The sequence below is a fragment of the Triturus cristatus genome, chromosome 3_1 (assembly GCF_964204655.1).
Source record: "Triturus cristatus chromosome 3_1, aTriCri1.1, whole genome shotgun sequence".
Lineage (NCBI taxonomy): Eukaryota > Metazoa > Chordata > Amphibia > Caudata > Salamandridae > Triturus > Triturus cristatus.
In genome coordinates this window covers 303,112,404-303,135,571 of record NC_140583.1, presented here as the reverse complement: position 1 = coordinate 303,135,571, position 23,168 = coordinate 303,112,404, and the positions used below count along the sequence as shown (strand labels likewise).

At 44.8% G+C, this 23,168-nt stretch overlaps 1 protein-coding gene across 6 annotated transcripts in view; it reads right to left on the bottom strand.

The window, feature by feature from the left end:
- Positions 1 to 23,168, bottom strand: part of MYO9A (myosin IXA) — a 1,236,948-nt gene that overhangs the window by 876,502 nt on the left and 337,278 nt on the right. For all 6 annotated transcript variants that reach the window (XM_085643964.1, XM_085643968.1, XM_085643966.1 and 3 more), the window contains exon 4: positions 12,767 to 12,829. In XM_085643964.1, coding sequence (XP_085500090.1) covers positions 12,767 to 12,829 — 63 coding nt within the window. The remainder of the gene's footprint in view (positions 1 to 12,766; positions 12,830 to 23,168) is intronic.

Below are 23,168 nucleotides of genomic sequence, written 5' to 3'. Positions count from 1 at the left end.
AAAGACCAATAAGTCTCATGCTAGTATGGGTACTCACAATTTCGAAAATGTGCAAATATCTACTGTTTCTAAACTCTATATTTTGTTCCAATTTCAGAAATGCACAGGTGTCTTTCATACCGATTTTTCCATATATATATTTTCCCAAATTAATTGCTATATACCCAGAACATAATGAAAAACCATTGCAAGACGCTTCTCAGTTATTGGCTCTGGGTTTGTCGGGTTCTTGGTGAACCTACAAGCCCTATATATCCCCACAACCAGAAAGGTCTAGCAAATGTAACGGTATATTGCTTTCAAACAGCTGTCACAATTAGGAGTAGTTACAGGTGAAAAACCTTAGCACAAATGGCTGTTTTTTTCAACAAATTTTCATTTTTTCCTATATTCAACGGTTTGTTTCTATAAAGAAACCTTGAAGGATCTACACAAATGACCCTTGCTGAATTCAGAATTTTGCCTACGTTTCTAAAATGTACAGCTTTGCAGGATCCATTATTGCTTTCATACACATTTATACCATTAACTGGAAAGAGGTTGAAAGCCCAAAAATAAGCTATGTCCCAGAAAAATGCCAAAACTCTGTACACAATTTTGGTTCTCTGACAAAAGTCTGCTTGTCTCTGGAAGCTGTAAAAATGGTGATTTCAGCACCACAACCCCTTTTTTGATACAATTTGCAGGGAAAAAAACAGATGCTTTTATCTGTAGCCCTTTTTCCCATTTTTACACAAAAAAAAAATGTACCTGTATTTTGGCTAATTTCTGGGTCCCCTCTAGGGGAATCCACAAACCCTGGGTACCTAAAATCTAACAGTAGTTTAGCGAAATGTTTATTTTCTTACTTGCATTTTTTTGTGAGCATTTTATATTGAAAGCAAATAATCCTCAATCTTGTTTTCAAGCTTCTGCAAATATTTGCATATGATCAGAGAGCATTCTAGGTGCATTATACAGAGCCTCATATTACTAAACTTTGAAAACGTGTGTACATGTTTATACTGGAACCGCCGTCAGTAGTGCAGGCCGAGCTTACAACATTTACTTTTAGTGCTCACCCTAATAATAAAGGCTTTGCATCAATGAACCATAAATACAAGTTTGAACAGCATGGACACATTTATTACTTTAATTGTAGACAATATCCTTCCCTGATCCATAATGTGGTAGTGTAAACTGGCAGCCAAAGGGTTTGGGCCTACTGGTCCCAAGGACAAAATGCACATGAAAATGTGTTGCCCTTGACCCCAAACAATATGTCCTGGGCTATGGGAATTCCAATTCCCTGGGTGCACTTTTCCAGACAAAGACTATACAAAACAAGGTAGAGAGCGGCCCCCGATTGCCAGGCTCCTAGTGGAAATTTACTTAACACAACATTGCAACATTGCGCAGGTGGGTGCATTTCTGGAGCCAAGGGCGGCCTCCTGCTTCGTAGGATTCTCGGTTTGCCTATCCTGCTAGACCTCAAGCTTATCTTCCTGCACATCAACAACACTCTGGGAGGGAACACTTACAAATTGACTCTTCTGTGGTTGGGCCTCACCCGGGCCAAGAGGGATATTGCTTATTCCTAGAAAAAGGAACCCCCTAGTTGGGGAATGGAAGAGGGGCATGGACTTCTGCATGGGTACGGAGAAGTCATTTTACATAGCACAATGATGTTAAAATCTGGGGTTCCAGGGAAGAAGATCATGAGATCCAGATTGCCCCAGTGCCAGACCATTCTGAAACCCTAGACTGAGGAATAGGCGCTTACCTTGGACACACGTCCACTGAGACACTGGACTCAACGGCAACTGACATAGAATATAGGGCTGTGGTTGAGGTGCACATCTGGGCACCTATGATTCAACTATTCTTTGTTTGCTTGTTTCTTGTTGATGTGGTAACGCTGGCTACTGTATCTGCTCTATGCCTGCAAACTCAATAAAAGAAGTTCTATAAACAAAAGAGAAGATTGTAGCCACAAGTAGGTCCCTGGACCATCAGGAAAGAGAACAGTGTGTACACAACAGAGATAGTATCCCTAGACGTGACAACGCTACCCGGGGTGGAGTGGGAGTGCCACCCCTCTTTTCCCCTGTGACCTAGAGGACACCAGATTATGACCCCCCCTCACCCCCCTCCAAGGGGAGGTGACTGATGACACAAGCGACCACCAATGGACAGCAACATGATTTGGGGGAGGCAGCAGTGGCCTCCCAATGGGAAGATCAACCGTTTAACTAAACCGAGTGCGGGGGCAGCTACCTCTCCCATGGAGAGAGCCTAAGTGAGGTACCACAGCGGACTGAAGATCATACATCGGTGGCCACCATACTACAAGCTATCAAAAACTTGGACAAGGCCCTGGAGGGTCAGAACGAGGGAGTCACCAACGATATTTCCCTCCTGAGACACGACCTACGTAAGGTCTCAGAGCTCAAACGGAAATAGAGACAAGAATCGCCTTGGTGGATGACAAAGTAAGTACACTTAGACAGGAATATGCAAAACTGAGGGAAGTAACTCTATAGCTTGAGAGACAAACTGAGGATGTGGAAGGACAATCCCGGAGGAATAACTTGCACTTGGTGGCTTCCCAGAGGGTCTTGAGGGCAAGAGCCCAGAGCATTACTTAAATAAATGCTTCAAGTCCTCGGTCCCAGCCCAGGCGCTTTCCTGCTGCTTCTTAATCAAGAGGACCCACAGGTTCCCCGCACCCATCCCCTTCCGGGAGCGTCCCTCAGACTGGTGATCCTACACCTGCTCAATTTCTTGCACAGAGATGGCATACTCCAGTCAGCAAGGGAGGTCTGAATGCTCACGCTAAGTCAACGCAGATCATTGTCTTTCCAGACTACACACTGAGAGTCCAGCAGTGGCGGTGCACATTCACAGAGGTGAAAGCAAAATTGTGAGCAATGGAAATTAAATATATGCTCCTCTACCCAGCAAGTCTACATCCAGGTAAAACTCACTTCTTCGACATGCCAGAAAAGGGTGGACCGGGCCACATGTGAGAAGGAGACATGGAGGGTGGGCCTACCACCGAGGCACCACCAACAGATGGAGAAGCAGATCACAGCCAAATTATCTGACAATAACTTACCATGCCACCCACAGTTGCACATCTGGATCAGTCCAGGACTTCGCAATGGAGACACATTTAGTTAAACTCACTCACTAGAGGGCAGAAGCGGCTAGTGGGGGGCGGGAGAGATCGCCGTCAGGAGGGGGGAGGGACTTGGCTGTCCCAGACATCCATGGATGGAACAGCCCCCTCCTGGATCCCATGACCCACTACAGACCCTCTTGAAGTACAGACATCAGTAAACCCTAGTATGAAGGGGTAACAGCAGTTTTTAAGCCACCCGCCTATGTTAGATATGTTGGGTAGTTATACGTTCGGGTGACATATACTTCCTTTAATGAAGTATGCAGAGGGGGGGAGTTTGTTGCGGGATGGCTTGCTGCCTCCAACAGTTGGGCATTTTATGCTTAAAGACCACCAGGTTTGTACCGATTCGCTTGGCCCCTGTGACAAGGAGAGACCCCGTGCAACACACAATTGAAGGACTGGGAAGGAAGCCTCACAAACTCACCAGGGTACACCATACACCCAACACACGGTGATACTTGAACAAGACAAGTGATACGAGGGCAGGTTGGACTCCTGTATTACGAACATCAACGACCTGCTCTATAAGCTTAAAACAAGAGTAGTGGCCCAGTACCATAGGAGACAATCCCCAGACCTTATACTCCCGCAAGAGACACACCTAGCAGGTAATGTGGTCCAGTGCCTGAACAGGGGGGCAATACAAAATACTAGCCCACTCTGGATTCATAAGATGGTACTGAGGGGTGGCAATCCTCAAGAGAAAATCCCCTCCATTTCAAGCCACAAAACCTGGCACAAGCCACAGGGGAGATCTGTCAGGATATAGGACACCAGAGGACACTACCGGGTATTTGCCTTAAGTGTTACTGCCCCTCCTACAACTAGTACTAGATTCAGTCCATCCTGTTTGAAACAAAGGCTGGTATACATGTGCTAGGGGAATACATAAATAAGGTAATGGATAGAGACTTGGACAGATCCCACAACAGTATAGTGGACTCCCGGGGGGAGACATGTATGTGTTGCGGGGGTGGGGAGGAGGGGGCCCCGAATGCAACAATTTACCCAAGCATTAGGCTTCCTAGACTATTGGAGATTCAAGCGCAGACAACTAGGCAATTTTCCCTTCCATTCCAGGCCCCATTAAACATTCTCTCGACTGGAAATTTCCCGCCCACCTCTTGGCGGAATACCTTCCGAGGGTAATCTCAGGACACGTCCCCTTGTTGGTGGAGTGGAGGACCCAACCAGACGGTAGATGGGGAGAGTGGTGCACTACCAGCGGGGACCTCCAAGATTCAGAGGTGATGCAATACTTGCGAATCTGCATCCAAGCAATACTTTGATGAAAACAAAGGCTCGCTACCCTCCCCAGTAAATTTGTGGGAATCAAACAAGGAGGGCCTGTGTATTAGAACCCAAAACATAGTAGCCAGGAAGACCACACAGAGGTTGACCCATGTGACCCAGCTAGAAGAAGCTATACAGGGACACAGAAAAAAGTACCACACAGGAGGAAACCATGCAACAGAGGTATGGCTTGGGCCGTTGCAAAAGGCATTCTATGCTGCTACTCACAACAAAGCTCCTTGTACGAACTATAGGGAGTGGGGGACAAGGCAGGTCACTCAGTGGTGTGGCTCAGTGGACAAGGAGAGGCTGGGAGATGAGTGGATGAGATTCAGGACTCCGACAGGAGTCAGATCACGACAGACATCAGAATAGCGGACACCTTTGCGACATACTATCAAACGCTGTATGAGACAAGGCACACAGCCAGCGAGACCGACATAGCAGGTTTCCTACATAAATTCACACGGCTCACAGTAACTGACCAAAACTGCCTAGACCGAGACCTCTTCTTATAAGAGATCTCCAAAGCAGTGAGACAGTTGCAACCCAATGGAATTCAAGTGGTAATCTATAAACGGACACTCTCGATCCTGGGCCTGCATCTGTTGGACATGTTCATTGCAGCGCAAACTAGCCCACCCCCTCCCTAAGACGGGCAACTATTGCGGTAATACTGAAACCTGGGAAACCGGAAAATACCCGCTACTCCTATAGACCTATTTCCCTTCTCAATATCGAAGTCAGGATATTGGTGAAGGGCATATCCCCTTCAGTTCATAGGGACTAGAGGTGCTTTATGTCTTTTAGGACGAGACAAAACAAAACCTCAGACAGCTATTTAACTGGTTAGAGTATATAAAGGACAGCAGGGAGCCCGGAGCCCTACTCTCCCTAGATGCTGTAAACACATTTGACTCCATTGATTGGGTCGACTTAACTCAGGTGGTCTGGTGACTGGATTTTGGCCCCAAGTACTGCCGGTTAGTGCAGCTGCTCTACCATGATCCAGTCGTGTGGGTGAAGGTCAATGGCATGTTGTCCCGGTCCGATGTTCTCATTGTGTAGGAGGACCTGACAGGGGTTCTTCTTGTCCCCCTTACTGTTGGAACCTCTAGCATCCTGGGTAAGAATAAGAGGTAATGTGGTGGGGAACTGGAGAAGATCTCACTATATGCACACAATGTGTTGCACTATTTGTCTGACCAATTTATGTCTCTCCAAGGGGTCTTGGCAATCTTCGCAAACTTTGTGGGATATGCGGGATATAAAATAAACTGGGACAAATATATTTTTGGGGGGGAATAGAATGACATTATACAACCACACCACATGTGAGAGTGACGACCAAAGGTTTCTGTAACTTGGGGATAGAGGTGGTGACAAAACTCCTTGATCCTATAGAAAAATCTAGAGACATTCCGTAGAGAGTTTCAGGCAGACAGAAAGGTGGAGATGCCTACCCCTTTCGTTTTTAAAATGATCACCCTCCCAAAATGCCTTCCATCCTCCAAAATGTACCATAGCTGATACCCGAGGCTTTTTACTACCACGTCGATGCTTTACTATGCATGCTCCTTTGGGATTGAGGCACCCCACGAATTGCATTGAAACATCTATAATGGGGAAGTGTCACTCTCAGACCTTCAAGCCTACTATTGGGCAGCTCCAATTTCAGCCCATACACGACTGGTCCTTTTATCCCAAGTGAAGGCTCAGCGACGAAGCCAAAACTAGCCCCGATAGAGTTCCGTACTTATATATACTACATTTACGGGAGCAACTGCAAAAAGATACTCCCGTTCTCAACACAGACAGCCTAAAAGGCATTGAACAGGGCTATAGCATACGTGGGTTGGAAAAGCAAAGTGACAGGGGCCACACATTTGTGGGTGTGAAACCGCTTTGAAGAGATCAAGAATCTGGTGGTACACACAAAATGAGACCTAACAGGCATCTCTACTTTGGGAGCTGTGGTGGGAAAGGAGGGCATATTCCCCTTTAGTAGGTTAAGGGATGAATATCACCTGCAACCCTCCCAATAGTTTGAATATTAGCAACTGTGACACTCCTTACAGGCGGAATCTCAAGTCTAGAAAGACATGGAAGACAGCAGCCCCATAGAAACAAGCATTTGCAATGCGATAGGACTTGCATTTAGGCGAGACCTATTGCATTGCATCACGGACAACGGGAGGGAGGGAGGCACGGACAATGGGAGTGCGGGCATGGGGGAGGAGGCATGGACAACAAGAGTGTGGGTGGGGGAGGAGGAGAAGGGGGCGAGAAGGAACAGACAACGGGAGGAAGGTGGGAGTAGAGAAGGCAGTAGGAGAACCTCATTACGGAAAATAGTACTCACAGTCTAAATAACACGTACCGTGTAACACTCGATGTGAAGGGGCCAGTGGCCATGAGTGGGTACAAATGACAACATGGCTGTAATAAGGAGAGACTAACAAGCATCATAATCAATCAGAAGACAGCATTTACAGAGGACAAAGACAAGCCAATGAAAATATAGTCGGGGCAGTGGGCGGGCATCCCTCACCTACAGCAGATCTTCACCAGAGCAACGCTTTCATGCTGACTCTAGGCTCGACCTAAAAAGGATACTGGGGGATGAAGTAAGAGCAAATGTGGTTTCATTTATGTACCGAACACTCATTAAGAATAGGCCCAGCACCCTGCAATCCCGGAGGAGAAATTGGAAATGAGACATAGGTGAACTGGAAGCCATAGACTGGGAGGCAGTGGTGATGCACCCATGTGTGGTAGCAATTAAGGCAAGCTTAAGGCTCATTCAGTTGAAAATCCTCCAATGGATGAACTACAGCAGGAACAGGCTTCACAGAGTGGGTAGAACCACCTCTCCCAATTGCGAGAGATGTGGGGCCCCAGATGGTACATTGATGCACACAGTTTAGTCCTGTGAGCGAACAGGTAACTACTGGAAATGAATAACATCCTTCATGTCTAAGATCCTAGGAGTACCAGTCGCGTCAACCCCGCAGTTTGCCCTGTTAGGTATCCCGAGAGAAGTAGACCTACTGAGGAAACAGCTGCTGTTATGCTCGCTTGGGTTCGCACTGGCTTAAAGAGAGATAGAAAGACAGTGGGAGAATCCATCAAACCCCCACCGCAGAGATGTGGTGGGTGGTGGTGATGACCCACTGGATGGAAGCAGAGAGAGTGGTCTACAAGTAAGAGGCTGCCCTCAAAAGTTTGATTGCATATACAGAAGCTGTAGACAATCCAATGGACTGCTGTGGCATAGTGCGGGAATGCTGAATACATCCCAGAGAGGTGACAATATCACCACAGCCGTGACTCAGTCTCTTGAGAACAGGTGGGTCATTTGCTTTCTTGCTGGTATTGGGGTGGTATCGGATGTAGTTTCAAGGGAAGATGAATACAACATGGATCTGGTACTTATCTGGTGGCATTTTGTTTGTTTGTAGAAACATTTTTTTTAAAACTTTTTAAAAAACAAGAAAGGACAACTGTCCTTCCACTTCGTTTGCAATAGCAAACACTGTATTGTCTCAATGAGACTTGCCCCAAAGATTATCAAAGCTGTACCTCTATAAATAAGAATAAAACGTACAAAACAATTAAAAGGGAGGTAAGGTTAACTATATGGACAGTGGCTATGCCACCAAACAACAAAAACCTTAAGACTCAAATGTTAATGTATTAATTTCACCTAAGCTCTCGAACCTCTGCTAATTTAACCTTCTCACCCAGCCCAGCATATCATCTTTGCAATTTCAAACAGAGTACACGCACACAATGTAACAGCACCCAATCAAAAATGTCATAAATTACATGTATAATAAACCAAGTTTCAAAATACAATACCCAAAATACTACCATATACGAATATATAGGATTTTTCAAAATGTTCCAAAACGCCCATCCCCACAACGCACCTTACCCAAAGTGAAACATGTTTTCACATACAAAATACACCACATTACAAATCATACTAGTTATGAAATTTCAATAATTTTATATACATATGGATGCCAACCTAGTTCTAAACCACAAAACGGCGTAAAATCAAAATAGGTACATAAAGTACTATCATACATAAAGTATGTTATAACCGATCATCATCGTAGTAACACAACGAATAATTTCCTTAACGTTACTGTTACTAAATAAAAATCCATTTCTGTTTTGGTATTACTCAGTCTCTCATTATTATTATTATTTGTTTCATGCATTACACAAACACACTAAAATGGACCTATGCAGCAAACATCAGAATAAAACGGAAGCTGCAGAAGCGTGCCAATATGATGGAAAGAACTTTGGCGAAAGAGCCATGCTATCACGCCCTTGCATAAGGCCATATATAAGCCCAATAGCAGAAAATCTCACACTACCGTCTTATTCATAGAGTATGGAACAGTAGGAAGTAAAAAGTTAGTTAATTGAATAGGTCTATAAGGCACATATATATAAATATGTTGAACCATGGTGCAGTTTCATGCACAGCCAGGGTATCGAGCCACCCACGCCCTCGTCTCCGTCACAGAAAGTCAACAGAAATTATTAGTCTCTGGTGAGGTCTGTGGTTTCCCATAACAAATTTCCTCTTGGACTGTAAGACTGCGGCAAGGGAACAGGTGCTGGCCTAAACCTAGGAATCAAAAATGTATCTTTTCTTGAAAGACTGAAAAGTATAAAATTCATAACATTTGGCCTTTTTATTCTTTTGCCTTGACAAGGTTCTTCCCATTTAGAAATCTCCAGAGAACACCACATCTGGGGTGACTGGAGATGTGAAAATAGTGGTCTCGGAGATGGGTTGGATTAAGAATTGTTGCATTTGTTTCGGGACCCGAGGCTTCAATATGACCAAATGCTACAACAGGGCAATGGCCAATGTCAAATCCATCCCCTTCACATTGGTACTTAAAAGGCATACAGGGATTTCGAAAACTGGCACACTAGCGTTAGATCTCGGAGTCTGCAGCACCTGCTGCATGATCTGGTTTATTTAGTTGTAATGGAGAAAGACCCACAAGCATAGTCATCACCCTGGATCTCATGAAGGATTCTGGACTGCACACTCCTCACTCCATAAAACAGGTCAGAGAAGGATGTATTCTTCCATCTGGAACTGAACAAGGGAAGTAGGGTTGACTTTGTGGAAGTACACATGCATGTTCAATATTAGCTGTGCAAACCTGTCTTAAGCAGGACAGCACGGTGAATGCAGTTCATGCTAGCACCAATTGTTGCATGTGTGTCTTCCTATGGTACCTGCATATTGGTCAGTTTCAAGCTGGTACTGAAACCTCACCAAGATGTAAACTTTAGAATTTTTTTGTGAGGAGTTCTGTTCACTGATGCTGCAGCTGTCTCCATTTCAACTTGTTTCTACACGGAGAGAGCCATGAATACTTGAGGAGTTATCTGGCGTTTTAAGATTATACAAGAGGAATCTAGATGAACTTAATAGCAGCTTCCTAACACCCAACCTCTCACTTTAGGTCGCCAAGTAGGATTGAGACTTTGTTCCCTGAAATGCAGCTAGGAGCTCAACAGCCTAAATTAACATACCAGTGTAACAGCACATAGGAGAGGAAGGCATGATTCCACAATGCAAATTCTGGGTAGAACACCTACACTCAGAGAGGGTCAAACTGTATTAGGTGGCACAAATTAGTCTAAGGAAGCAGCAATATTTTTGTTCCTGAAGGGTGTGCCGCTCCAGGGCAGAGAAAGCTTTTACTCCCTGCCTTGACAAAAGGATTAAGGTGGAGCAAGAGGCATAATGACCATGCAAAGACAGTCAACCTCGGTGCTTCTATCTTTCTTGAGATTATTAGCATACAGAGTTTGGCCAGAAAGGATGCCTTCTAAGTGCCAGTCGTAATATCCTAATATAGGATGCCTTTATCAGCAGATGAAGAAATACTCAGTAGTGGATCAAGTTCCAGAGCCCTGATGCTTACGTGTGACTACAGAAAGAGGCATTCTGAAGTCCTCGAAGCGCCCCATAACATTGTGGAAGAACTCATCCCACTCGTCACATGCAGAGCATAGATATGTGCCAGACCCTAATTCACCTGGTACGACACCGAGAAGAAACGCGGGTCAGCTCCACAAACTGCATATGGCGCTTTGCACATAGTTTGAACCATTAGCTAGGTGGTACAAGCTGTCCAGGTCGAAGAAGAAAAGAAGCGGTGCGGCAGTAGTCCTGTGGTAAGGAATGCCAAGTACAAGAAAAGTAAGTACCAGATAACACTCCTCAAAGGAAAAAAGGAAAGGATGTGCATTTGCAAAGGGGAAGATGGATTGCCTTTGTGTAAGTACACGTGTGCACAATATTAGTTGCGGAAATCTCTGTTTCAAGAAGCGAAAGCATATATTTATGGTCATCAAAACACAGCAGTGTGCACCACATGGTGGCAATAACAACCAATAGCTAAAAGATAACATGATCTTTGTTCAAACTGGGTATGGCTGGAGATCATAACCTATGAACATTTGGTGTCGCATACAAGACTCAAGTTCAGGATCTGGTCTGCATGGATCTGTACATGTGCACCCTGAGCCCTGGGCTCTGCAATCTACACACTTAACTTAGCGCTTGTGCAAAGGCAGTCGTCGCTCCCAAATTCGGATTTCAGTAGTGACGTAATATGTAATTTCACCTGCAATATTTTTGAGACCATCAGTGGCATGTACACAGGTGCAGTGCAATCGGGGAACGTAGGGCAGTAACTGGAAAGTTTCAATGTTCTTTTCGTTTTGATTTGTTACCGTAACACCCCTTCAACTGAAGATTTTAGGTAGAATTTCAACGTATTTTTCTTTTCAGAGCAAAGAATCTTAACTTTCCTTTAATAAAGTATTTTCTAACTATCATGCAAATGTCAAATTCCAGTTTGCTGCCACAGTAGTGCAAAACTAGCATGAGATGAACACGGTTTACTGCCTCAGAGATTGCATATTACAGCTACTATTACACCAAGAATCAACCCTCTGCATAACAATGCCTCCGATTAAATTTTAACTTACGTCACAAATTAAAACTCATTGCATCCTGGTTGTGATTAAAGATCTTTTGGTAAAGCCTTTACATGAAAAAGTCATAGCATAAACCATTTTAGATGCAATGCAATGCCATTGTTGAGTGACCAGCTTCGCCTCTTGTGAGGCGAAGCCGGTCACTCAACAATGGCATTGCATACATGGCCCACTTACATATATCTAATATAAAAGAAACACACATATGTGCACACACAAATGCATATATCTATTATGTCACTGCAAATCAAGCATACATATAATTTTGTATATAATTACATAAAAATGTTTTAGAGTAGTAATTAGTCTTTGTTGAATCCAGTTTCCCCTTTTAGGCCAACCGCAAAATTGCCTCGAGTCATTTCCTTCTCTTTGCCAAACAAAATACAAGTGTTGTCATTCTGCTGGGAAACACAGTGACAGAAAGCTGACGAAACAGCGATGGTTTCTCCCAGCTTCAGTCACAAAAAAGACGCTATTCTGACACATTTATAGGTTTGATTTAGCAAAACAAAAGGAGCAGCATGACACTAGCAAACAGATTCTTTAAGGGACCGCAAAGACGGCCAGTCTGCTGGCGATCATTTTAGATGGGGCTCTAGAAAAGGACACGATCTCAATGCAGATACTGTGGCCGTGCACGATGTGTCAATGCAGGCCATTTGGCCATGCACAAGGTACATACCGCTCGTGTCCCTTTATCTAGGTCTAGTCTGCTACACCCTTGGTGATGGTCCAGCACTTGAACAGCCTCAACTGGATGATCTCTGTGTTGCTGCAGGCCCTTTCCAGGCTCCCCTTAATGGTCTTAGTTGCTGCAGTTTCTTCTCTGGCTTCTTCTTACTGCTTGGTCCGTGGTAGCCCATTGTAACTATAATATATTGTCTGATCTCACTCAGTTAAGGCAGCTCTTTCTCTGGAATCCTCTAGTTGTCTGTGTGATTATGCACACTCCTCCCTATTCTCTGCACTGCGGCACTCATCTCTCTAGTCTCTAGTCACTGAAAGATGCTTCCCCTGAATTTAGTCTTCCCCCTGCTTCCCTTGGCACCCTCACTTGCAGTCCCCTCTGCAATGCCCTAAGGATTTGCTCTCTCGCAGTCTCTCTCTCTAACAACCTTCACAGTCCCTTGTCCAACTTCCTCTAGCTGCACACTTCGTGGTACTGACCTTTCTGCTGCAGCCGTCTCAACTCTAGCCTCTTCTGGTTGCTAGTACAAGACATGATTAAGGTGGATTTAAGTTTTAAACATTTACCTCTCGTTGTGTTCCTGGGAAACAAGCCTTGACTTTTCCAGAAGATATTTCTCAACATAAGCTCTGGAAAAAGGAGAAAAAGACAGATTAATTTTCCCACAGGTAAGGAAGAGCAGTAATTGGAGTACACAGACTGTCAAGGGCAGTCTCATGATTTGAAGTCGTTCATAGGCATTTGGCTGTTACGGTACACTTCAAAAGCAGCAAGAATAATATCAAAACGCATACATGACCCTGCACGTCTGCATGAGCAGTCACATCACTGAGATAGAGCCAATACATTGGGCACAGGACAAGACTAGCAACCAAGTTTACAATATGAATGCATGGAGATGTGCGTCTGGTAGAAGTAAAGACACCAGTTCAAAACCCCAAAATTCACACAGCAGGTGTGACACAGGCATAGGATGCTGCCCTACAGAAGAGTCTGGAATGGAAAGCATGCAGGTGTTATGCAAACACACCAATAGTACAGGACTCCACACAGACCTGTTGATAGCGCCCATATGGGGGGGCGATGTTTGCAGCTATAGGGTAGACCTTTAGATAGGGCAGCATCTGATTCTTGATCAGCACCTACAGTCATTGAAGACAATCCTCCCATCATATATTAAGGACACCAAGGACATTCTAGACAAATTGATTATACTGAATGACGGATTGACGACATCTTAGTTACCACTGATGCTGAGCCCTTATACTGCCATCAGATATGACTATGGAATTTAAACAGTCAAAAAAGCAACCAAATTACCCCATTTCCTGGAATCACACACTATACTATGGTGGATAACCTAAACCCCTTCCTCACTAATAAGGTTTTCAGTTTCAGACTGCTACCTCCAAATAAGAGGGTGTGCGAAGGAAGCCAAATTTGCTCCAATGTGCGAATGTATGCTTTGGGGGGGCTGAGGGGGCTAGAAAAATGCTGGCTATGGGACAACCTCTTGAAATGTGGCTCATCCGTGGTATGAGGAGTCCCACTGTACTCAGTAAGTGGAAATCAAACTTGAAATGAGAATTGGGGCAGCAAGTAGAATAGAGCGAATAATAAGATTAAGTATGAAATGTGATGTTTTCTAAAGCAAGGTGTAGCCTTGCGAGTACGGATATTGAGGAATTCAATAATGTTAACAGTACTATTGGTGGATTGGTGTGGCTCAATGGTTAGAGGCGGCAGACCCGGAAGCAGAGGTTGGCCCGGGACCAGGGTTCGATTCCCGTCGCGGCAGGGTCTTGGGCCAAGGTCAGCGGACTCGATAATTCTCGCCTTGGTGCCCACTCTAACCATTGATCCCACTCAGCAACTCTGGGCAATAGCTTGCTTAATCTCCACTCACGGCCCCATCAGCGCCGGGGATGCCTGTCTTCACCTTGGAGATGCCCAGTAGGGACCATCTCACAGGGAAAGCCAGGATGGGTTCCCCAGCGCTATACAGCGCCGGGACACTTCCGAGTAGCTGCGCGCTTTACAAATTAAAAAAACATAACATATTGTGAACAGTGGACATCTTACTGGATTGGTAAAATCATGTAGATTATTTGACACCCTGGTGAATAATGAGGTAAAAATAATTGATGGAAGCCCTAACATACGCAACTGATTTGGTTACATGTAGGTTATATTTAAGCGACTCACAGCCCGCTGTTCCATTATTAAGGAGTATCATATATTAAAAAAGGAAGAAAGAATAGTGGACTGTAATATATATGCACATCGGGCCCAATACCACTCAATACTGGAATTTGAGGCATATTTGAGGCATGCAAAGACAAAACCATATGATAGTATCCAAGTTTGGATATATGTATATTGACATAAAACTGGCAGAAAATGCAACTCTAGAGGAGGTGGTCATTTCAATGTTTCTCCTCCTTAATTCATGCGACTGATAACCCGAAGTGCAGCGCCTCTGGATTTGGCGTTTGTTTTTCTTTATAGACAAAAGAGCACCAAAAGAAAATTATAGGAGTGGCTCAATATGAAAGGGGTCTTTGGTAGCATGAACTAACACACACACAAACACACAGTGAACAAATAAAGTGTGTATGGGTGGAGTGAAGTGTTAGAAAAAAACCAGAATTTGTAAGACTTTAAAATGATTCCCACGCCAGAGACTCGCACCAGTATGGAGAGGCATGAGTTTGGTTAAAAGAGCCCCAACCGAGGTGGTATGTGGGTGGTTTAACTCATTAAGAAAATATGAATGTATTAACTACTAATTGAGCAGTGAAGTTCATGATACAAAAATAAGGAGCGAGATATTAGAGTCCTTAAAAATAAAAGGACTGCTCACTCATGTCAACACGTTCTCTCTTAACAAGAGCTAGAGTAGGATGCCAACTAATGAGTACACATTAATAGGGTTGACCATAATTAAATAGTGATGTGTTCAGTGGAATAAAAATACAATGCTAAAAGATGAAGTATTACTAAATCTATGACATAAGTATATGACAGGAAATGAATAAGATTTAATAAGAATTATAGAGGGCAACCTCTCAGAGGTTGGTCGTCTAATTATAGGTCAATAATCTTATTGGTTATATTTATCCTGTGTATAATAATGATATTTCTGCTGTATTTTTGTTAATAGTTTGTTCTTTGGATCTGTACCTATGAAAATCGTGTATAATATGATGTCCTGAAGCAGGTAGGGTAGGCACATAGTTCCACTAAAGCACTGCGACAAAAGTCTGCTACTATAAAATTGTTATAATTAATATTAAGGAGATAGGAGTTTTCATACTCAAACTATAATTTTTCTTGTGAGATTTAATATAAAAATACTACATTTCATAATCTTTTTGTATAATAAATGTTGTATTTTGATAAACCCCAGAAATGTCATTTGCAATGCACAGCGTAGGTGGAATATTTTGAGAAGATTGGTTCTTAAGTAGTTTGGGCCTATTTTCTTTTGAAGGGAACTTATATTGGTTGACTGGTACTTTTAAGGGTTACGCTCCCTGTATATGGATGATAATTAGAGATAGCTACTACAGAATTACGCTGGCCATCAGTGGCCATACTTTACCAAAAACCATTCCTATGGTTTTAACTTTACTTTTTACAGAGGAAAAGAAATAAATAAATATGGTCCAAGAGGGCTGTGTACGGGTACCCTAACCTCTCTGGACTGTAAAAAAAGTACAATTAAAAAAAGGGGTTGGGTGAAGGGCCTGGTCACATGGTTGGCTGGCTGCTGTAGGGCCTTGTCACTTTTAAATGACATCCATCCACCCCCCCAAAGAGGGGCGTGCGTAGAGTCCCCCTCCCTGAACTAACTACAGCCCTGGAGACTCCATCCCCAAAGCATGAAGTGTAAAAAAAGTTTTTTTAATGTATAATAAAAGGGGGAGGAGGGAGCACGGACCTCTTCCCAAGCCTCTCCGAGGCTCCAGGGAGCCCATCCCCCGGGCGGAAATATAAGAAATGGAGAGGGGGTGTGCGGCCCACTCCTCTGAGCTTTGGCAGGCCCTGGGGATACCTTCCTCCTGGGCCGTTTTAATTTTAAAGGGGAGGGGGACTTGTTGCCCTCTTTCCTGAGACTTTTCAGACCCTGGGGTCCCCATTCCCCCGGAGTCGTCTTAATTTTAAAGGGGAAGGAGGTGCACGTCCACCCCCCCCCCCAAGCCTTTACCAGCCCCCGGACCCTATTCCCTAGAGCAAATAGTTTTTTTTTTTTAAAGTAGGGGGTGTACGCAGCGCACCTCCCTGAGTCACGAAAATCCACAGGGATCAAATCCCCAGGGCTGGCTCTTTTCTTGTGCCCCAGGGAGCCCACAAAAAATGCTTGTTTTTAAAGTGGTCTGATGTCTAGGCCCCTGATGCACAGATATCTAAAGCGCAGTGGCCCCTGGATCATGGGTGTGAGGGGCACACTGCACTATAATTCACCTCCTTCACAACAGGTAAGCCATCTCTTCTACGTCAAGGAGAGGGTAGTCTCTCTTGGATATTGCATCACTTTCCCTGGCATGGTGGGGTAGCTGATCTTGGGTTTAATATCCCTCCCTTTCCAGATACAGCACACAGTGCACACCTCCTTGAAATCAGAATTTCAAAGTATTTGCCGTGCAGATACCACAGTAGTCTTTAATACTTAATTTAATCTTGGTTCTCCAATAGCATTGTCATTAGGGCAGTGGGCATGAATTTCCATCCTTGAAAACTACCACCACTTCAACTTAAGCCCACACAGTGCACTGTTACAGTATAATGTACTACAATGCTGCACACTGTTTAAAAAGGTTCTAAACCCATGACGCATTATTTAACCTGTTTCTGAAGATACAGTCTGCTACTGATATTGTATGTAGAAACGTTTTCATTAGGATTTGAATTAGGTATGTTTATAGATTATTTAATTTGTACCTGCTAGAGATTTTTCAACCACAAAGTATAGCATCACTTCCTGTGATGATACCAGGCCAACAGCCATTTATGTAATTTGCATTACTACGGTGTGGGAGGTTTCAAAGGCCATTATGTTATCACAGGTAAAAGATCTTGTAATGTCAATATCTGTATTTTGATTAATTGATTAACTGATGTCCATGAAAGTTGGATGTTATTTAAGGTACTTGGGTATAAAAGTACATACGGACTCTAAAGTGGTGTTCAGGGAAAATTACGAAGTGGCTATCAGCAAAGTAGAGGATGACGTAGACAGCTGGATTAGACTACCCCTGTCCTTGATTGGCAGAATTTCAATTATGAAAATGGTAGTATGGCCACGTCTATTATTGCTCTTCTCTAATATCCCCATGGTACTCCCATGCTCCTTCTTTCACCATCTTACTACCTTGATGGTAAAGTTAGCTTGGAAGGGTAAGCAGGCGCGCGTTAAATGGTAGATTCTTACCTTACCCTATCACATGGGCGGGCTAGGCGCGCCGGACTTTGATTTATATTACAGAGCTGCGCAGTGTGCACATGCATACTACTGGATGCATGGTCCTCCAGACGCTCCGCATATCCGCATAGAAACAGTGGTGGTGACTCCGCTACCACTGCCAGAGTTATTGTTCCAAGCTGCCGACCGCAGGACATGTATTCTGGACTCAATCAACACGACAACGCATGCGTGGCATCATCTACTAAACCAGCAGGCGGGTGCAATTCTTTAATCGCCATCTGCTCTGCTTGATTGGTGTCTCTGACTGCCCCCATGCAGGGATAAAGGAGTTACACGTGCACTCAGCACACTGGGTATACAGACAGTTGGTGAGCTATTCGCAGACGGCATCGCCAAGATTTGGGACGACTTAGACCCCAGGGACCCATCACCCACAGTGCTCACACAATTCCAATTCCACAGAATACGACACGCGCTGTTGCATATTTTAGAGGATGACTTACTCGAACCCCCAGAATTGCCAGCCTTAACCTATGCCATAAAGGCGAAATCCCCATTCAGAATAGTTTCCAAGATCTATAAATTATCTATGTCCTACAGAGAAAACCACTACACCATGATCCGACTAGCCTGGTAACGGGACTTGGACAGAGACATAGATGATAAAATGTGGACTTACTGCTGCACCAACACCCAACGCATTTCACTAAATGGCAGGCATAGATTGATACACTTTAAATACCTCAATAGGGTCTACTATACCCAAGAGAGGCTACATAGATATGGCCTATGAGAGGATCCAGCATGCGAACGTTGCACTACACGGCCTGCCGACTTTCTCCATTTGGCCTGGTCATGCCCTGGGATTTCCACCTTTTGAGATTCGGTCTTTCGGGAGCTAGGACAGGTTACTGAACTGACACTCACACCGGAGCCTGCACTTGCTCTGCTAGGCTACTCTAAACAGATACCTAAGGGGGTCTGACGACTGGAGGACATGGGACTGCTGGCGGCCAAACGCAGGGTGGTAATATGGTGGTCAGGGGGACCTGTTCCCACGTTAACACAATGGACACGAGACATGATTTACTGTAGCACGCAGACGGAACTTTTTAGTGAACAACTACCTCCACAGAGTAGACCTAAAAACTTTTGGGAATTGTACAAACTGTACCTTGCCACGAAGATGAGTGGCGAGGTGGCAGCTGCCGACACTATGCAGGAAACAACTTGATTAGCCAACGATAGCCCCTGACCGCCCCTCTGGAAGTGACGAACTCTGACTTTCAGCGAGACACTGAAATTACACTGAGGCTGCGCTGGGAGGAAAGCTCAGGATATAGGTGTAGCACTTAAGAAGGTTGAGTTTATAGAGCTGTAACCAGATGGGCTTACTGTTGTACTTGCAAATTCTTGGTCAACGTGTGTCATTACTATTGTTATTTTGTCATAATGAGTCTCATGCTTGTATGTTTTAAAATTCAATAAAAAAAAAAAAAAGAAAGTTAGCTATTTACTTATTAGGAACTAACTTCAAATTTCTCCCTGTATAACTTTCCACAAAATGTATTTGTGTAGAGCTCCTAACAGCTGCTTTGCTATCTTTATTAGCAGGATATTAGCCATAAAAGCAACTTTCGATCCCAGTCTCACAAGCACTCCGGCCCTCCTTCAGCCTCTCACTGTGTTCCATTTCGATCTCCATTCCATACCCTACGCATAAAACTCAGGCTTTTGATATAGAGTCATGTGAATCACAATTAAGACAAGACAACAATAGGAAAATGCCGGCAAAAAAATGCTCTAAGTCAAATTATTATTATTGATTCCATTTGTAGGGCGCAAATGTAACCATACGGTGTCCTGGCGCTAGTAACCCCAGCCAGCAAAACCCACTAGACCATCAGGGAGTAGCATTTAAGAGGGGGGGGGGGGGGGGGGTGGGGGCTCATGGTGAATGGGCAGCTCCCTTTAGGGGCACAAATAATTTTAATGTGTGGTTTTACGTCTGTCCCCCCAGGTAAAAGTAAGAAAAAATAAATTAAAATGACAACAACATTTTTTGAGGGGGAGCGTGAGGGCCTCGTGGTGACCGGGCTGACCCCCCTTGAGGGCAGAAAGTAAATAAAAAACACTTTTACCCTTGGAAGGGGGAGAGGGGGGGGGGGAGGGCGCAATTGCACCCCTGGGATAGTAAAAACATTTTCCAAATATAGATAAAGTGAAATCATCAGGAGGTCAGCCCTTCTGACATACCCAGTTCAACCCATATTTCTTTTGTGAGTTTTTCGTGTTGTGTCAATCGTGAGAAAACACACATTTCACACAAAATATATAATAAATGTACGTTGGGTCGGCCCTGAGGACATGGGTCGACCCCCTTGTGACTCATTTTTTTTTCTTTTCTATAAATGTGTTTTTTCCCTTGGTGGGGCAATTGCTCCCCCCCGCATGTGAAAATACACATTTATTTAAGAAAGGAAAAAAAACACACTGGACAACCAACAACTGATTTTGAACAATACTTCTGCCTTCTACGTAGGACAGTTTCTTAGAAGGAAAGTTTTAGCCAGTCAGCAGAGATAGCGTCTCGGTGGATGACTGCTGCCCAGGCACTAAATCTAGTTATGGAGGATAGCACTGAAGCAGGATCAGAGACACACAGCAGATACTAAGAAAGCATCTCAGTGATTTTTCAGTCAGTAAAGTTCCATCTGACAACTCGTCTTCCAGCGATTCTGAGGGACATGATGATGATAATCATGCTGTCCCTTCGCAAGCACAGTCTGTGTACCACAGCAGGGTAGACCAACCTGGAGAGCAGGCTCATGCAACAGCAAGCACAGATTAAGTGCTCCGTTGGCAGGCTCCCAATTTAGTTCAGTCCCAAATTTCATTGTCCACTGGCAATGCTCGATGTAAAGTTGATATAGCCAATTTTTTGCCAATTGACTTTGTTCATCTCTTTTTGGATGCTGACTTCCTTGAACAAATTGTGCAGCAAAAAATGCGTGAGCCAAGCAATTTCTGAGGGAACAGGGGAGGCACTATAGGGCCTCATTCCAGGGCACCCCAGTGGGCTCCCACTTCACTAGAGGAGCTGAAGATATTTTTGGGCCTTACGCTCAAAATGAGGTTAATGCACAAACTAAGCTTGCAGTCCAACTAGTCTACTCGCACAGTTTGGGTAACAACCATCTTCTCACCTAACATCAGCAGAGATCATTTTTTGCTATTTAAATGACAATTCTGCTGCATTGCCTTGGGGCCATCCAGACCATGACAGGTTGTTCAAAATTCGGCCTGTCATGAAACATTTCTTTGCCAATATTCCAGAGATTTGTAACCCTGGATAGAATATAGGGATCGATGACTCCTTGATCCTTTACAAAGGGCGGCTGCTGTTCAGGCAGTACACTGCGAACAAAAGAGCACATTATGGCATCAAGTTGTACATGCTGTGTTAGAGCTCTACTGGCTATGTGTAAGGCTAGAGAGTGTATATAGCGAAGGACTCCACTCTAAACCCTGTAGTTTGCCCTCCAATGCTAGGAGTCATGGGAAAGATTGTATGGGAGCCTGTCCATCCACTCCTTCACAAAGGTTATAACCTTTATGTGGACAACTTCTCAACGGGAGTAGAGCTGTTCAGTGAGCTGTACAAAGCTGGCACTGTGGCATGCAGTACAGTTTGCTGTTGCAGTAAAGGACTTCCATAGGAACTTATTTCAATATCAGATAGTGTCCCAAAGACATCCCTCAAGAATCCCTGCACTGAGGTCATGCCCGTGACAGGTGCAGAATAACTGCAGGAATCCCTCCACACCAAGAGCTTGCCTCAGAGATTGATTCGATTTAAACAGGAGACTGACTAGCCAGACTCCATTCAAAGAATTTCCTCAGCAATGCTCCTGCACAATGAAAGGTGGGCTCATGCGACTCTGTTCTGCCCCGGAAGTAATGGAATGAAGCTAGTATAAGCCCCGTCCTTGTGCGCTGTCAGTTTAGTAATATTTTTCCTTTTTGTGAATTGCCGGCAACAGAGTGCCAAAACCTAACTTGGAACCTTATTAAGAAGTTCAGGAGTTCTCTCCACAGAACGGGCGGTGGGAGGCCAGTGTGGAATCGGAGTATTTGCCAGAAAGATTGTTAATGAATATAAGTTACTTGTTCTTCTAATGGATACTTCCAACAGTAGATTTCTCACCTTAAGAATCGGTACCACAGCAGCATTTTCCGAAGAAGTGGGGTTGGGGCGTTGCACTCAGAAAAGAAAGTCTTGCAGGAACCAAGGAGAAACAAAAAGCATTGGCAAAGCCAATATGCTTTTCCTACGCAAGAGAAATTGGCTTAGCTAATGGCTTTTAGTGGAGTGGCATGGCGTGGCGTAGAGTAGCGTGGCATAGAGCAGAGCGGCATAGAGCAGAGCGGCATAGTGTGGAGCGGCATAGTGTGGAGCGGCATAGTGTGGAGCGGCATAGTGTGGAGCGGCATAGTGTGGAGCGGCATAGTGTGGAGTGACATAGGGTGGAGCGACATAGGGGTGGGGTGGAGCGGCGTAGGGGTGGGGTGGGGTGGAGCGGCATAGGTGTGGCGTAGAGCGGCATAGGTGTGGCGTAGAGCGGCATAGGTGTGGCGTAGAGCGGCATAGGTGTGGGGTAGAGCGGCATAGGGTAGAGCGGCATAGGGTAGAGCGGCATAGGGTAGAGCGGCATAGGGTAGAGCGGCATAGGGTAGAGCGGCATAGGGTAGAGCGGCCTAGGGTAGAGCGGCCTAGGGTAGAGCGGCCTAGGGTAGAGCGGCCTAGGGTAGAGCGGCCTAGGGTAGAGCGGCATAGGGTAGAGCGGCATAGGGTAGAGCGGCATAGGGTAGAGTGGCATAGGGTAGAGCGGCACAGGGTAGAGCGGCACAGGGTAGAGCGGCACAGACTGCACTGTACAGTCCCTCGTAATATCGGCCAAAAGCTTCATTTATATCATATCCGCAGAACCACCCCTAGGGAGGTTAATATGGCCTATAACTGTTGTAGGAGGATCATTCTGAATCAATTTCGCTAGCAGTGTACCTGATTCATCTGTGTCAAAGTGGTGTAAGTGAGTATAAGATCTATAGTTGATTAGCCTAAGAGTTTCCAGCAACTCTGCATGTTGAATGTGTGTTTCCAGTAAGGACTTTTGTTTCAAGGGGTCATGTACTGCCTCCGGCTCTAACTTGGACCTTCTGCCCTCAGTGTCTTTCAGATTCCTGTGTGTCTCTTGTCTAGCTCCCACCGTGGCGCTAATCGCTGTTCCCCGTATGACTGTTTCACTGCATCCCACTCGACCATGAATCTGGAGGCTGTGTTCCTGTTTTCCGTAAAGTAGTTTTGTAGCGCCGTGGAGAGTGTGCTACGAAACACTGAGTCTTCCAGTGTTTGGGGCCATAACCGCCATGTGGCAACCGGGGTGGGCACTCTACCCCAGCTAAGGGCACTTCCAGGGGATTATGATCTGAGAATGTCTTCGCTAAGTAAATGGTGTTTGTAACTTGGTTTGCTATGG